The sequence below is a fragment of the Oryctolagus cuniculus genome, chromosome 7, assembly GCF_051225735.1.
Source record: "Oryctolagus cuniculus isolate XC-2025 breed Fujian yellow rabbit chromosome 7, ASM5122573v1, whole genome shotgun sequence".
NCBI lineage: Eukaryota > Metazoa > Chordata > Mammalia > Lagomorpha > Leporidae > Oryctolagus > Oryctolagus cuniculus.
In genome coordinates, this window is record NC_142873.1 from 10,087,586 (window position 1) to 10,104,273 (window position 16,688).

Genomic DNA, 16,688 nt, shown 5'->3' on the forward strand with positions numbered 1-16,688 from the left:
CCTCTGCCTGCTTTCTATCATGCCTCATCCCTCTTCTGACGGAAGCCTTGCAGAACCCCTGTTGGCATAAATTGAGAGAAAAGGTAAAAATACAAAGAGAGGAAAAAAAATCCAAGAGCAGAGCTTGGTATCCCAGAAATACTGTCCCAGGCACAGTAATCGCCTCGTCAGTCTTCAAGACTCATCAACACCGTGGGAGTTAAAGAACAAAGTACACATAAGGGATTTAGACGGTGCTGGCTACAGGGACAGTGATCAAGAAATAGGAGTTATTGTTATTGTCCAGGGCTCCTCCAACCAGCACAGGGGCTAGGTTTCTGAATCAAATCGAGCCCTCCAGGACAAGCACTCCCACACTCAATGTAGTGCTGAGGTCTTTCAGGGATCTCTTCCTCTGTCCCCCCCGAGACAGCTCAGCCTATTTGTGGTTTCCCTGGGCTTGGTGCTGTACCTGCAGGAAAGTCTCCTTCTTCCTCACACTGGTTTTCCTCCCAACCCTCACCTCTAACCCTCAAGAGGCTCAGTCACAAGTCCAGTTGGTACTCCCTCGTCCTGACTTGGGTTTAAGTGTTGATAACGGCCTTTCTGATAACTGTGGGACTAGAAAATTACACTGAAATTCAGAAGCGGCAGGATCTCTTCAGCACCGGCCTCTTTAATTAAATTAAACAAGCATTTATTAAGCACCCAGTCATACAGTCTGCAAATGCTGTTCCTTTAAATACATTTGGCCCTATTGATCTGTTTTAGCTACTCAATTTGGATTAATGCTGATCCACCCTGAAGGGTCTTATGAAAAATAAATATTAAAATGGAATAATATTTGCACAGTTCTCTGCAAATATGAATGTCTGGCGTGGACTGTCGTTGCTACAGTATTAATATTAATTGCACTAACAACAGCGCTGCTTCTCAGGCAGGCGGTAGGGAGCAGCTGCAGGCCACCGGGAGCAGACGGAAGAGGTCAGGGGAGGTGCCTCCAGCACGTCCCGCCCCCAAAGGGGCGGAGTCCTAAGGGGTGGACCCAGATTCCCAAACCCCGCCCCCTACCCCCTCCGGCGCTGCGGCGTAGGCGGTTACCATGGCGATGACGTATAGAGGGCGGGGCGGGGCGGGGCTATGGAGAGGAGGAGGAAGATGGCGGGAGGGCGGCTCTGAGGAGACCTCGGCGGCGGCGGAGGAGGAGAGAAGCGCAGCGCCGCGCCGCGCCGGGGCCCATGTGGGGAGGAGTCGGAGTCGCTGTTGCCGCCGCCTGGAGCTGCCGGACCCGAGTGGGAGTGAGGGGGAGACGGCAGGATGAAGTTCGCCGAGCACCTCTCCGCGCACATCACTCCCGAGTGGAGGAAGCAGTACATCCAGTATGAGGTACCGGCGGCGGCCGGGGTGTGGGAGGACTCGCAGGGGCCGCCGTCTCGCGCGTCCTAGCCTCCCCAGCCGCCCTCCGTCCTGCGGACCTCGACCCGGCGCCGCGGGGAGCCACTGCGGCATCCCCGCCGCGGCCGGCCCCTCCGGGCCCCGCGGTCCTCCCCTCCCCCGCAGCCCGCCGCCGCCGCCGCCGGGGTAACGGATCCGCGGGCGGCGGGCGGGGAGGAAGGGCACGGGCGCGGTGGGCCGGCGAGCCGCAGGTGGGCGGCCCGGGGTCGCGGCGGCCGGGCGCTACCCTCCCCTCGCCCTGGCAGCCCTGGCCGCCCTGGCCGCCCTGACCTCCCGGCCCCGGCCCCGGGCGAGCGCCCCCTCGCCAAGGTTAGGGCTTGTGGCTCTCTGGCACCTCTCGCCCGGGAAGCCTCCTCCGGCGGGCGAAGCCCCCTCAGGGATTGCTTGCGTTCCGCAGAGCCCTGGGGGCTCTTGCCCACTTGCCCCGTGTTGACAAAGGCTTTGAAGCGGAGTTGCAACTTGATTTAAATGTCCATCGTATTTGCAGCGGGGTCGGTTTGCCAGTGTGTTGTTGTCATCGGCTGTTCGGCTTTGGTAACACGGTGACTTGTCTTCTTACTGATTGCACGAAGTATTACTGAATAATCGCATCTTTGGTATCGGCTCTTCTATTATTTTGGAATGGAGGGAAGAGAATGATTTGAATTTTCAGGTTTTGTGCTAAGTTTTTGTTGGCTGGGGTGAGAATGACCCTATTGTAAACACTATACCTTACCCTCCCCCGATTTCTGTGACAGCTCCTGGAAGATATTTAATAGACAGTGATAATATTAGGTTGATAGAGGGGCAAGTAAAGGTAATGAACCCATTTATGTGTTGAGCAGGCAGGCTGCCCGGTGGCCTTTAGGCGCTGCATAGGTTATTCTCAGTAACTGGCAGTTCAGCCAAGAAAGGTTGTGTACAGTCTCCAAGATTCACGTCGATGCGGGAACAAAGAGGAGAAACTCCGTGTGAACACACGCATGACAGGCTTTCGTAAATTCATCTGCTTTAGCTCTCTGTTTCAATTTTATGCGAGTTTCGTGAGAAGTGTTTAGGCATTAGCAATCAGTTTGTTCATTGGTACGGCCATTGTGAGAATTGAGGACGGGGACAGGGGTGTAGGTAGGTATGTTACAGCATCGTGAAGAAGGCAAAGTTCGTTCCCTTGTAAGGTGCAGTGTTTGATTCCTGCTGGAAATGAAAGGCCTAGAATGCCCAGTGCTTTCTTGTCACTTAATTTGCTGAAAGTGTTCTGCAGCCCCGTTTTGTAAGAATGAAATAAGGCACTAGCAGAACAGCCTGTAGAGTTGTTGATTTATGGTTTCTAATAACATTTGGTCAGGTTTAAACCCTGGCTGGAGTCCAGAGGATGGTTTTTGTTGAGAGAAGGCAATTGGTCTTTCATCTGTCTAGTAGTGATTTTCAGCACCACTGCCAGTTCTTTAGAGAGGCACGGGGCTGGAGCATGCTGAAGCACATCTAACACTTGTTAGGTAGTGTGCAGTGCGTGACCCGGGCAGCGCATCAGTGGCTCAGTGTGTGCTGGGATTCATGTTAAATGTTTCCACACTTAACTGTTCGGAGCATTGTATTCGCTTACTATACCTGTGACTGGCAGGGAAAGCTAAAGATGTGGTTTGAAATGCAGTTCCCTCTTGATTTGTAATGTCAGCTTTGTGACGGGAGGGCCCCCAGTGATTCTGGGGACTCCGCTTTCCCATGGCCTATTGGGATGTCATTCCTAAATGGTGACACAGAGATAACATTCCTGAGTGTATGTTTGACTGCATTATCTTTCTTGGGCCAATTATGCATTTTATTTTAGATAATGGAATTGATTCTACAGAGTCCTACTATGTGACTCCTGTCCTGGATAAATTTATTGATTGCAAGACTTAATTAAACAAGGGACTCCTTTCTTTGTAAGTCAGAACCATTAAAGACATTTGTATAAGGTTGGAGCCTTTGCATTATGTGTATCATTGCCAAACAGTTGGTGCCGTTCCTTTAAAAATAATAAAGAGGTGTAAATAAGAGTTTTTAGAGTTCAGGAATTTCAGCCATTTGAAAATTCTGGGGAAGAGGGACATACAATTCAGAGATCTGTTAGCCTTTGCTAGAGGAAAGGAACTTCTTATAATGCAATAAAATGTAATTTCTCATGTATGAAGATGATGCTGTGGAAAGCATTGTTGGTTTAACAGACAGGTGGGTTGGTTTTTCAGGCACTGGTGGTGAAATTTTGGTGTCTTACCCTGCAGTGGTAGCCTAGGGTGCTGTCTGGTGCTGTGAAACAATACCAGCTGTTCTCCTAATTGGCTTTTATGTCATTTTGCTGTATCAAGTATTATTTGGGTTAATCAGAGCATTAATTAGAAGCTGAAAATTTTGATTTACATCTATAATTGTGCATAATATTTAATTATGTAATAATATGTGTACATGGTAGCACAGTAAGTGGTAGTTTTTGTATGTGTTGCCCATGAGACCAGGGACAATGTGCTTACCTTTCCAAGGCTCTTTGCTCTTTTATAAAAAAAGGATGCAGGACTAGAGCCTTCCAAGGTTTATTCTGATTTGTAAGCTTTTAACTTCTAGTGCTTTTATTTCTTGACTTGTTAAAATTATTAATGATAGTAGCCTATTGTATCCTGAAAACTATTACAGTTTCTAATTTAAAAGTAATTTGTGGAGGTCATGGATTCACATAGGTGGTATAATAAAGCTTAGGAGCATAAAAGAACAACAGAGAGAAATCATACAAAAATTGTTCAATCCATGTGTAAATAGTTGTGTTTTTTTTTTTTTTTTGACAAAGACCATAAACAGAAATGAACAGAGCTGTGTCTGTTTCCAGTGATCTATTTGATTGTAAATCTTGGCATATGTAATACAAGGTCTTTTTCTCTAGCAAAGGCTAACAGATTTTTGATGGATATCCTTTTCCCCCCGAGTTTTTAAACGGCTGAAATTCCTGGACTTTAAAGATTCAATAAATCTTTATAAGAATACTTTTTAAAAATGGTGACTGTATATTTTAGAGCTCTATAATTGATTAATCAAAACTAACTTAGAGCAGTTTCAACCAGATAGACTAGTATGACCATGTTAATATTTTACAGCATTTTTAAAAAATTTTACAGAATATTAACAAAAAAAGCACACTGTCAGTTGGTACCTTAGGCTGCGGACTTGTGTTTTCTTTCCCTGGGGTCCTGAGCTTGTTTGGTTTCTCATGAACTAGGAATGATTTTTTCAGTATATGCTGTGGTTTTGTGAGATACTAAAATAATGAAGTCTAAAAAAATAACAGGATTTTAAAGCTGAGAGGAATTTAAATATTTTCTATCTTCTGTTTTTTGAGTCAAGAAACTAAGGTCCAGAGTGAGTAAGCGCACTTGCTTAGAAATATATATGTATATTAGTCTAGCAATATGAGTATATATTAATAATTAGGGAGCAGTTAGTCTAGTTATGGGTACATGGCAGTTAATTGAATTTATGCATATATATATGGCTAGTCTCTTGAGCACTGCATGTGTAAGCATTGGGAGTCAGGTCACACCAGCTGTGTGTGACTGATGAAATCACTTCCTCCTTCTAGCATTTAAACTTCTCCATCTGGATGTCAGAGAACCTGAACTTGATGGTTTTTCTTTTCTTTTTTTTTAAAGATTTATTTTATTTATTTGAAAGACAGAGTTAGAGAGAGAGGTAGAGACAGAGAGAGAGGTCTTCCATCTGCTCGTCCACTCCCCAGATGACCACAACGGGCAGAGCTGTGCTGAAGCCAGGAGCCAGGAGCTTCTTCTGGGTCTCTCACGTGGGTGCAGGGGTCCAAGGACTTGGGCCATCTTCTACTGCTATCCCAGGCCATAGCAGAGAGCTGGATAGGAAGTGCAGCAGCCGGGACTAGAACCGGCGCCCATATGGGATGCAGGCGCTTCAGGCCAGGGCTTTAACCTGCTGCACCATAGCGCCAGCCTGAACTTGATGGCTTGTAAACTCACAGCCCTATATTTATTGAGGACTCAGCCAACTCTAAATTTCTGTGCTTTTAAGTGTTTTAATTTGATTTATGAGGAGGACAGAATTTAAATGACTGTTATTATTTTTTAAAGATTTGTTTATTTATTTGAGAGGTAGAGTTACAGGCAGAGGCAGAGAAAGAGAGAGAGGTCTTCTATGCGCTGGTTCACTCCCCAGATGGCTGCGATTGCTGGAGCTGTGCCAATCCAAAGCCAGGAGCCAGGAGCTTCTTCTGGGTCTCCCACGTGGGTGCAGGTGCCCAAGGACTTGGGCCATCTTCTACTGCTTTCCCAGGCCATAGCAGAGAGCTGGATCGGAAGTGGAGCTGGCATCAGATGCCGGTTCGCAGGCCATAGCAGAGAGCTGGATCAGAAGTGGAGCTGCTGGCATGCAAACCGGCATTCTGACGCCAGCACTGCAGACTGGGGCTTTAACCCAGTGTGCCACAGTGCTGGCCCCCAAAGGGCTGTTATTAAAACATTCTTTTACATTAGTAACATCCTGTCAAAAATTTTGATGAGGGTTTGACCTGTGAATAGAAAATTAACCCAATAAAACTCTTATTTTATTTAAATAAAAAGTGAGGTCATGTGTTAATTTTTTGTTGGCAGGATTTGGAAAGAAAGAGGTTCTTCTAAGTTGTGCTTCCCTTTTTTTTCCAAGTGTAAGGAAACATTGCTGTGACATTATTACGATTTTCATTTATAGAACTCTCCCATGAGAACACTGTTGCAGGCTCCAGTTTCCCGAAGGTATTATCTTGATTAGTTAGGGAACTTGCCTTGCTGGAACTTGTTTGAAATTTCCAGTTTGGCCACCCGATGGGGCACAAATCACACTTTTTCTTTCAGTCACTTTTGCAAATGAAAAAACAGTAGAATATATTTAAGATATCGCTTGTAAATGATTGTGTCAGTGAGATGCTTGACATTTGCAAATGTTTTTTATAAATGAGTAATAAAAGTTGTAAATATAGGGGACTATAACTGTCCTTCATTATCTCTGTAAATGTGTTAGGGTGAGTATCCTGGTAAGATTGTATTTGTCCATCTACCCCTGAAGGTTGCTTTTGGATCAGCTTTTGGGTGCAGGCCCAGATCAGAAGAACCTAAGAATTTTATTTGACCTGGGTGACCATGGAAAATTAGTCCTGACTTCACATTTATTTCTGATCCAGGAAGCATTTGAGAGACTGAATTGTTCTGGCTAGGAGTTTCATGTGTATTTGAGTGTACCCCAAATTGCCATGGAACAGCAGAAGATAATATTAAAACTTAATTTATCTTATGCATAAGAAAATGAAGTAACGAAGTTTTACTAATACTTAATTGATAGAAAGATGAAGTGCTGTTCCTAAGGAGGCCATTTCCTTTCCGAGGAGAACAGGATTGCCATTTTCTCACTTGTTCACATTCAGCAGATAGCAATTAGTGTAGTTATGGGTACATGGTAGTTAAGTGAATTTATAAATATGATCTGGTTTTAATTAAACCAGCCTTATAAAATGGATATAATCTAAAAGAATCTGTAACAATTGTAGCAATACCAGTAAGGCAAGCACCAGTAAGACAAGGGAATGGCAGAGCTGACAATTCTGCTTCAAGAACTAGGTTTTTGTAAACTAAATTACAAATTAAAACCAATGACACTTTAATGGGCCTGGCAAGAAGGTCTGCCAAACAAATTCTAGGTTATTAAATAACTCTTTGAAATAAAGTTTCATAGCTACTGTCATCCACAATGAATTTCACCCTTAGTGTATGTTATATATTTATGTGTGTGCTGTCTTTGTGAGATCTGTTTTTCAGATTATAGCCTCATGGTTAAGTTTCTGAACAAAATCTTTGAAATACTGTGTCACAAATTGTTAAACAAAAATTTTTTTAGAAACAGTGGAACTTCTTAATGTTTTTCTGTAAAAGCATTGATAATTTCTTAGATCAAACACAAAGTGAAAAGTAAAAATTATTCCACCCTTGTCTCATCTTTTTAAAGTTTTCATTTAAAGAAATCTGGGGTGGGTGTTTCTAGTAGTTAAGGCACCGGTGTCCATGTTGGAGTGTTTGGGTTTGATGCCTGGCTCTTGCCCCTAACTCAGCTTTCTGCTAATGCAGACCTTGGGAGGCAGCAGTCATGGCTCACATGATGAATTCTTGACTTCCAGCTTTAGCCTGGCCTCGCCTGGGACATTGTGGGCATTTGGGGCATGAGCCAGTGGAAGGGTGCTCTTTTTTTCTGTCTTTCTCACTTCTCTTCCTGTCTCTGACTTTCAAATTAATTAATTAAAAATATATCAAACTTCTCTATTATAATGGACATGGGTATAATTCTGTATATATGAATATATATAGTAAACTTTTTTTTTTTTCCAGTAGGGATGTGTCATGAAAGAATTTGGAAGACTTTGCCCAAAGCTGATTTTGTGGGTTGCCTGGCATTAAACTAAATTTTGGGATTGAAAGAGTGTCAGAACTCACTAGATTGCTTGCCCAGTGTGTTTGTCTTTCCAGATTTTCCTTACCTAGTAAATGTGGGAAGAAGCCAAGTAGACAAAACAAGTTCTTAAAAATTTGTTCATTCGGGGCCAGCTCTGTGGTGCGGTGGGTTAAACCACGGCCTGCAGTGCAGGCATCCCATATGGGCACCAGTTGGAGTCCCGGCTACTCTGCTTCTGAGCCAGCTCCTGCTGATGTGCTTAGGAAAGCAGCGGAGCATGACCCAGGTCCTTGGGCCCCCGCACTCACGCAGGAGACCCGGATGAGGCTCTTGGTTTAGGCCTGGCCCAGCCCTGGTTGTTGCGGCCATTTGGGGAGTAAAACAATAGATGGACAATTTCTGTCTCTTCTTCCTCTCTCTCTCTAATTGCCTTTCAAATTAATAAAGAAAGCTTTAAAAAATTTATTCATTCAATGAATATTTGTTGGGGCCCCACTATTTGCTGTAGACTTACAGGTTTGTCATTCAATTCTTTTTCATTATCTTAAAAAAGGAAAAAAATGAAAAGCTCACAATCTTTGTGTTGTTTTTTGGTTTTGTGTTTCAGTCAACATACTGCTCTCACAAGTAAAAGTGGTGTAGAAGGGAAAATTGCAGATTGAGACCTTGGAATACAGTTACAGATTTAGGGGTTGAGGTTTGTCAGAGGATAAACATCACTTGGCACCCCCACATCCCATATCAGAGTGCCTGGGTTTGAATCCCAGCTGTGCTTCAGATTCCAGCTTGCTGCTAATGTGCAGTGGGAAGCAGCAGGTGATGACTCTAGTACTTGGGTCTGTGTCCCCAGTGTGGGAGACCCTATTGGGTTCTGGGCCTCTGGTTTGGGCTTGGCCTAGCCCTGGCTTTTGTGGGCATTTGGGCAGTGAACCAGTGGTTGCAAGGTCTCTCTCTGTCTTCCAAGTAAAATGAAACATAAGGAAATAATTTTTTTTTTTTTGACAGGCAGAGTGGACAGTGAGAGAGAGAGAGACAGAGAGAAAGGTCTTCCTTTGCCGTTGGTTCACCCTCCAATGGCCGCCGCGGCTGGTGCGCTGCGGCCGGTGCACCGCGCTGATCCGATGGCAGGAGCCAGGAGCCAGGTGCTTTTCCTGGTCTCCCATGGGGTGCAGGGCCCAAGCACCTGGGCCATCCTCCACTGCACTCCCTGGACACAGCAGAGAGCTGGCCTGGAAGAGGGGCAACCGGGACAGAATCCGGTGCCCCAACCGGGACTAGAACCCGGTGTGCCGGCGCCGCAAGGTGGAGGATTAGCCTAGTGAGCCGCGGCGCCGGCCAGGAAATAAAATTTTTAAAAATTGGCTCACTAACGTCAGTGTTACCTATGTTATATACCTTTTCAGTCTGATTTGTTTCGTCAGACTGAAATTTAGTCACCTATTTCTTCCATCACTAAGCAAGTATGGTTTCTACAGGGATTGATCAGAAAACCCTTAAAAATTATTTGCTAGAGATCAGAGGAAAGCATAATTAATTTGCTGTAAATATAAGTTATTTTCCTATTTTCTGTAACAGGAGGATTAGTGTGTTGAAAAAACATAGTCATCTCATATTTATTGAGGATGACCTGCAGTATTAAAGAGATTGTAAGCTGGAAATAATGAGCTTTTAAGTTTTAAGGTCCAATTCTGCAACTGGCTATACATAAATTAGTGAACAAGTGGGTTTTTTTGAGATTGAAGGACTGAAATATAATCATAGAGGAGAGTAGAGGTTTTTAGATTTTGTGAGTTAGGCTAAATTGGTAAAGTTGAAATTCACAGAGTAAGCCTTGTGTTTTGTGGGCTTTTTCTATACAATAATGTAGTGGCTCTTGAATTTTTGGTATCAGAAACACTTGAAATTCTTAAAAATTATTGAGGGTTCCAATGTTTTCTGATATAACCTATAATAGAAATTAAAACTGAGAATGTTTAAAACATGAGTATATACAAGCATACCTGCTTGCCATCAGAGAGAGACTTGATGTCACATGTTTTGTGGCTCCTAGAAAACTCCTTTCTATACTCTTGAAAGAATACAAGTGGAAAAAGCATTTGAAGTCTGGTGTTATGAGAATGGCTTTGACCGCTCAGTTGCCTACAGGGTTTTTGGATGCCCCTAGAGGTCCTGTGTGCGTTCTGAGAGTTGCTTTCATGGAACACAGGGCTTCTTGCAGCGTAGTTGGAGATGGGATGCAGAAAGGCTTTCTGGTCTCAGGAAAGCACACAAGACAAAGCAGTCTCTTAGCTGAGGATTTTCTGTGCTGCTCCACACTGAAGGACAATGCAGAAAAGAAAGTTGACTTACTTGGATTTCATGGGAGTCTTAGTTCCACAGATGTTTATTTGAATTCAATTAGTAGAATTGTGGTCAGCTTGTTTTCAAGTAGAAAAGAATTAACATTCACTGAGCAGTTAGGAACTAAGTGTCAGTTGCTTTTCATGCATTACCTCATTTAATCTTTACAACAGTTTTTCAAGAAAGAAGTTTGGAAAATACACCATTTTTTTAGTTCCATTTTCTACAGGCTTTTAATTTTGTTAATTTATTTTCATTTTATTTAAAAGAGAGAGAGAAAGACAGACAGATGTAGGGAGATCTTCCATCTGCTGTTTACTCCCCAAATGCCCACAACATTGAGGGCTGGGCCAGACTGAAACTTGGAGCCTGGAACTCATTGTGGGTCTTCGATGTGAGTGGCAAGGATCTAAGTACCTGAGCTATCACCTGCTGCCTCCTGGGATGCATATCTGTGGGAGACAGGAGCGGAAGCCTAGTAGGCAGGACTAGCACCAGGCACTGTGATTTGGGATTCAGGAACTTAACTGATGAGCCACACACCAGCCCCTCCATGCACTGTTTTTTTTTTTTTTTTTTTTTTTTTTTTTTTTTTTTATTAAAGATTTCTTTATTTTCAAGGCAGAGTTAGAGAGAGGCAGAGGCAGAGGCAGAGAGAGAGGTCTTCCATCTGCTGGTTCACTCCCCAGTTGGCTACAGTAGCTGGAGCTGTGCTGATCAGAAGCCAGGAGCCAGGAGCCAGGAGTTTCTTAAGGACTTGGGCTGTCTTACATTGCTTTCCCAGGCTACAGCAGAGAGCTGGATCGGAAGTAGAGCAGCCGGGACTTGAACCAGCACCCATATGGGATGCCGGCACTGCAGGCGTTGGCTTTCCTGCTATGTTGCAGCATTGGCCCCTGTGAACTTTCTGAAGTGCTCACAACAGTGATTTATCGTCAACATTTTACTAATGAAGACACCTGGACTTAGATTAGTCAGTTTGCTCAAGGCTGTACATCTAGTAAATAGAGCCAGAGTTTGAAATCAAATTTGTCAGAATGTGGAGCTCTTGCTTTTGTACAGGAATTGTAAATGACCACAGCGTTGGTAATAGTGGCAATAACAGCAACTCTTGTTTTTTAGGTGCTCCTGCATCAGGCACTATCATAAATACTTTAAAAACTTTTTTCTTTATTATAGCAGGCTTTTTAGGTAGGTTGCTGGCTCTGTTTATAGATGGGAGAGACTGAGTCTTAGAGCCAATAACTGATGAATTCCTACATAATACTGCTTTAAGAAAAATGAATAAGTCTGTCCATTTATACATACATATATTAAGCTTGATCTGACCCGTCGTGAGCACCACTGCTCTGTTCTACAGCATGGTGTAGTAATTACTGATCTATTTTTAGTTTGAGGTTTCAGTCTGCATAGCTTGGTGGTAGAGGAGATTGGTCTCTGATAATTTATTTTCCCTCAAGATTATCAGCGTAACTGTTACTGGACAAGCAGCTGGTAAGTAGAGAACCTTATGAAGATAAACCATACAAAAAAGTAATGACAAACAGTGTTGGAGTTACAAGAGGAAGATAAGAGTGGATACAGCTGATACTCTGCCACAGTTGTGGCATTTGTCTTCTTGATAATAGGTCATGGAATGTTAAGCCTACAAAGGACTTTACAGATTATTTAGCCCAGTTTCTTTATTGACTTAGTGGGAATGTAGTCAGAGAGGTTAAGTGATTGATGTCACATCGGTTAGATAGTGGCTGCGTTAACACAATCATTCTGATTGAGTTTATTGCTCATTATTTTATATCATGAGCTATTATGTTAATAACACATACACAGGACATACTCTGAAGCCAGACTGCTAGGATCATATTCCAGCACTACCAGCTGACTAGCTGAGTGACTTCAGGCACATTACTTCACCTCTCCATGTTTCAGTGGAAATGATAATACTACAGTATTTATAGGGGGACTGTTAGGATTAAATGAGTTAAGTTATGAAAAGTGCTTAGAACAGTGCCTGGCACACAGTAAGAACTATATATTTGGCCGGCGCCGCGGCTCACTAGGCTAATCCTCCGCCTAGCGGCGCCGGCACACCGGGTTCTAGTCCCGGTTGGGGCTCCGGATTCTGTCCCGGTTGCCCCTCTTCCAGGCCAGCTCTCTGCTGTGTCCAGGGAGTGCAGTGGAGGATGGCCCAGGTGCTTGGGCCCTGCACCCCATGGGAGACCAGGAAAAGCACCTGGCTCCTGGCTCCTGCCATCGGATCAGCGCGGTGTGCCGGCCGCAGCGCGCCGGCCGCGGCGGCCATTGGAGGGTGAACCAACGGCAAAGGAAGACCTTTCTCTCTGTCTCTCTCTCTCACTGTCCACTCTGCCTGTCAAAAAAAAAAAAAAAAAAAAAAAAAAAAAAGAACTATATATTTGCTGTTAAAATTATTTTTCCAGTAGAGCTCAATGTTACTAGGTAACAGTTGGTTAACAGTATCTTTGTGAGGGAAACTAAGCCTCAAAACTCATCCCTTGTGGTATGTTCACTTTTATTTTTGATCCTTGTTAATTTTATCTAATTTTTTATTATCTGTGGTATTTGTCTTAATAAATTCTCAACCTTTTTTGTATAGGAAGAAAACCAGATGAGAACAATTATTTTTCAGTTTTCTAGTGAAAATTTTTAATCCTATAATTACTTTTAGAGTTAAAAATACTTTTTTTTTTTTTTTTTTTGACAGGCTGAGTTAGACAGAGAGAGATAGAGAGAAAGGTCTTCCTTTGCCGTTGGTTCACCCCCCAAATGGCCGCCATGGCCGGCGCACCATGCTGATCCGATGGCAGGAGCCAGGTGCTTCTCCCTGGTCTCCCATGTGGGTGCAGGGCCCAAGCACTTGGGCCATCCTCCACTGCACTCCCTGGCCACAGCAGAGAGCTGGCCTGGAAGAGGAGTAACCGGGACAGAATCCAGCGCCCCGACCGGGACTAGAACCCGGTGTGCTGGCGCTGCAAGGCGGAGGATTGGCCTAGTGAGCTGCAGTGCCGGCCAAAAATACTTTCTTAACCCCTGTGTTTTACCGATGATAAATTGAGAGCAGAGACCACAATATGAATGTGGTCAGAGTTTCACAGCTAGCTGATAGGGCCCAGAACAGGAATATTGTCCTTCTGGTCATTACTGTAACTTTCCGAGACTTATTATTGCTGTGTAAACATTTCTTTGCTTTTCTGGGGCTGATGTTGTGGCACAGCAGGTTAAGTTGCCACTCACGAGGCTGGCATCTAATATCGGAGGGCCAACTTGAGTCCTGGCCACTCTGCTTCCTATCCAGCTCCTTGTTAATGCACCTGGGAAAGCAGCAGCAGATGGCCCAAGTACTTGGGCCCCTGCCATCCATTTGGGAGACCTGGATGGAGTTCCTGGCTCTTGGCTTTGGCCTCTACCAGACCTGGCTGTAGTGGCCTTTTGGGGAGTGAACCAGCTGATGGAGGATTCTCTTTCTCTTTTTCCCTCTCTCTGTTGCCCTGACTTTTAAATAAATAAATAAATACATCTTAAGAACAAGCATACACACCAAAAAGCATTGCTTTTAAATTTTAAGAATTTTTTTAAAAAGTATTTATTTAAAAGGCAGAATGACAGAATGACAGAGATCTTCTATCAGTTGATTTATCCTCCAAATGGCCACCTCAGCCAGGTCTGGCCAAGTCTGAAGCTAAGAGCCAGGAACTCCATCCTGGTCTCCCAAATGGGTGGTTGGGTGGGGGGCACAAATAGTTGGGCCATTTTTTTCTGCCTTCCCAGGCTCATTAGCAAAAAGCTGACTTGGATGCTGAGTAGCTGGGACTTGAACCAGCACTGATGATGTTGCTGGCATTGCAAGAGGTGACTTAATTTGCTGCTCCACAGAAACCAGCACCAAGAATTATTATTTTTTATAAGGGTTAATAGAGTTGTAAATGTTGTTAATAATTATTCAACACTCTGCACTAATACATTTATCTGAATTCAGACTGTTAAATCATATTAATAACTGTATATAGTTCTTGTGAATGCCAGTTAAAAGACTGGCCCAATAGTTAAGATGCTTAGGTCTTATACTTGAGTATTTGGGTTCAGTTCCTAGCCCTGGCTTCTAATTTTAACTTCCCACTGATGCATACCTTGGGAGGCAGTGGTGATGACCCAAGTAATTGGGTTACTGCCACCCATGTGGAAGACGTGGATTGAATTCCTGGCAGTGAGATATATCTTTTTAACTATTTGTTATTCTCATTTATATATCCACATTTGCAGTTAGCATCTTATTTTGGGAACTTATTTACTTTCTATACTATGATTTTGCTGAGGTAGGAAAAGGACGCAAGTGGCAGGATAGATTTGAAAGCATTTTGGTAGATAGAATTGTTAGGACTTTTGCTCCAAGGACTAATAAATGCTGGTGGAATTTGAATAGAAGGTGCATTCAAGGTCAGTGTGTTGCTTGGGAACACCATTGGCTGCCAAAAAGCCTCATGGAATGTCTTCACCTTGATGAATTCACTGTGGTCCAAGTTCTGATGAGAATTTAGTCTTTTCATGTGACCTTGGATTGATGGGGCTTGGTCGATAATATATAATTGATTGATTGATATAAGAAGTTCCATAAGGAGAGATAGATACATGAACTCCTAGGTATCAAATGAGCAATTTACAATGGGAAATGTACCTAGCATTCACATTCTAAGCTAAAATAGGTTTTTCCCTGTAACCAAGCTATGAGAGAGGATAAAATACAACTAGAAAGTGACTGATTAAACATCATCAGGAGGAGTCATCATGCCAATGTCCTTTAGTGTTTGGACGGGTCAAATCCTTGGTTAGGGGTGTCTTCTTTCTCGGATGCTACTTGTGTGTGCTGCCATTGTTTTTAGTTTGAGACTTTCCCTTTCCTGTATTTTTGGTGCTAACTTTCCCCCTCCTTTGATTTCCTTTTTTTAAAAAAATAATGTAAATAATACCTACACTGGTCTATCACTAGCTTTTTTAAAGATTTACTTTATTTATTTGAAAGGCAGGGTTATACACAGAGAGAAATCTTCCATGCACCGATTCACTCTCCAAATGATCTCAGTGGGTAGGGCTGAGCCAGGCCGAAGCCAGGGGCCTGGAGCTTCCTCCTGGTCTCCCACGTGGGTGCAGGGGCCCAAGCAGTTGGGCCTTTTTCTACTGCTTTCCCAGGAGCATTAGCAGGGAGCTGGATCAGAAGTGGAGCAGTTGGGACTCGAACCAGTGCCCACATGGGATGCATTTACTGCAGACAGCAGCTTAACTTGCTGTGCCACAATGCCACCTCAAATGACTACTTTTTAACTTTCCATGTATCTTTGATCTACTGTATGTTAATTTTATTTTAGTTGGATTCCTACAGACTAATTTGAATTCTGCTTTCATTATTTATAATGTAAGGCCTCTCTGAGCTTCAGATTCTATCTGTAAAACAGTGGAAATGACTTTCTCAGTCATTGTGATGTTGAGATAACGTGGATACAAAACAACTAGCTTATATGTTGTAGGCAATGATAGTATATTATTATATTACATAATATATAATTATTATATATTATATTATTATTAAATCAGGCCAGGCGCTTGGCTGCTGTAGGTTTTGTCACTGTTAAGTCTTTTTTTTTTAAGATTTATTTTTATTTATTTGAAAGGCACAGTTAGAGAACGAAGGAGAGAGAGAGAGAGAAACAGAGAGAGAAACAGAAAGTGAGATCTTCCATCCTCAAGTTCACTCCCCAAACAGTTGCAAAGGCTGGAGCTGGGCTGGTCCAAAGCCGGGAGCCAGCAGGTTCTTCTGGGTTCCCACATGGGCGCAGGGACCCAAAGACTTGGACCATCTTCTGCTGCTTTCCCAGGCACATTAGCAGAGCGCTGGATCTTGAGGTGATTCTGATTACTAGACTGGTTATATCTGTTCTTTTTATCTGTGATAAGTATGACAGTGAGATTTATCTTTTAACTATTTGTTATTCTAGTTTGTATGTATGTACTTTGCAATTAGTATCTTTTTTGAGGATTTAATTTTTGTTGCTCATGCACTGGATTTCTGAAAATTACATTGTATTTCTCACAATTTCTTTGTTTATGAAAAGAGTGTAAATCTCTACTTTATTTGTGAAACTAACCCTGAGAACATTTTCCAGTACAAGGTCATGGCCTTTTTTCTTTTTTTTTTTTTTTTGTCAGGCAGAGTGGACAGTGAGAGAGAGAGACAGAGAGAAAGGTCTTCCTTTGCCATTGGTTCACCCTCCAATGGCCGCTGCGGCCAGCGCACTGTGGCTGGCGCACCACGCTGATTCGATGGCAGGAGCCAGGTGCTTCTCCTGGTCTCCCATGGGGTGCAGGACTTGGGCCATCCTCCACTGCACTCCCTGGCCACAGCAGAGAGCTGGCCTGGAAGAGGGGCAACCGGGACAGAATCTGGCGCCCCGACTGGG

At 43.5% G+C, this 16,688-nt stretch overlaps 1 protein-coding gene across 2 annotated transcripts in view; it reads left to right on the forward strand.

Moving 5' to 3' along the window:
- The first annotated feature begins 1,103 nt into the window (after positions 1 to 1,103).
- The window catches only part of XPR1 (xenotropic and polytropic retrovirus receptor 1), a 226,748-nt gene continuing 211,163 nt past the window's right edge, over positions 1,104 to 16,688 (forward strand). Inside the window, exon 1 of one of the 2 annotated variants that reach the window (XM_051857042.3) lies at positions 1,104 to 1,365. In XM_051857042.3, the coding sequence (XP_051713002.2) occupies positions 1,297 to 1,365 (69 nt within the window). In that variant the 5' untranslated portion in view covers positions 1,104 to 1,296. The remainder of the gene's footprint in view (positions 1,366 to 16,688) is intronic. The other variant, XM_089299467.1, reaches the window with a different exon arrangement.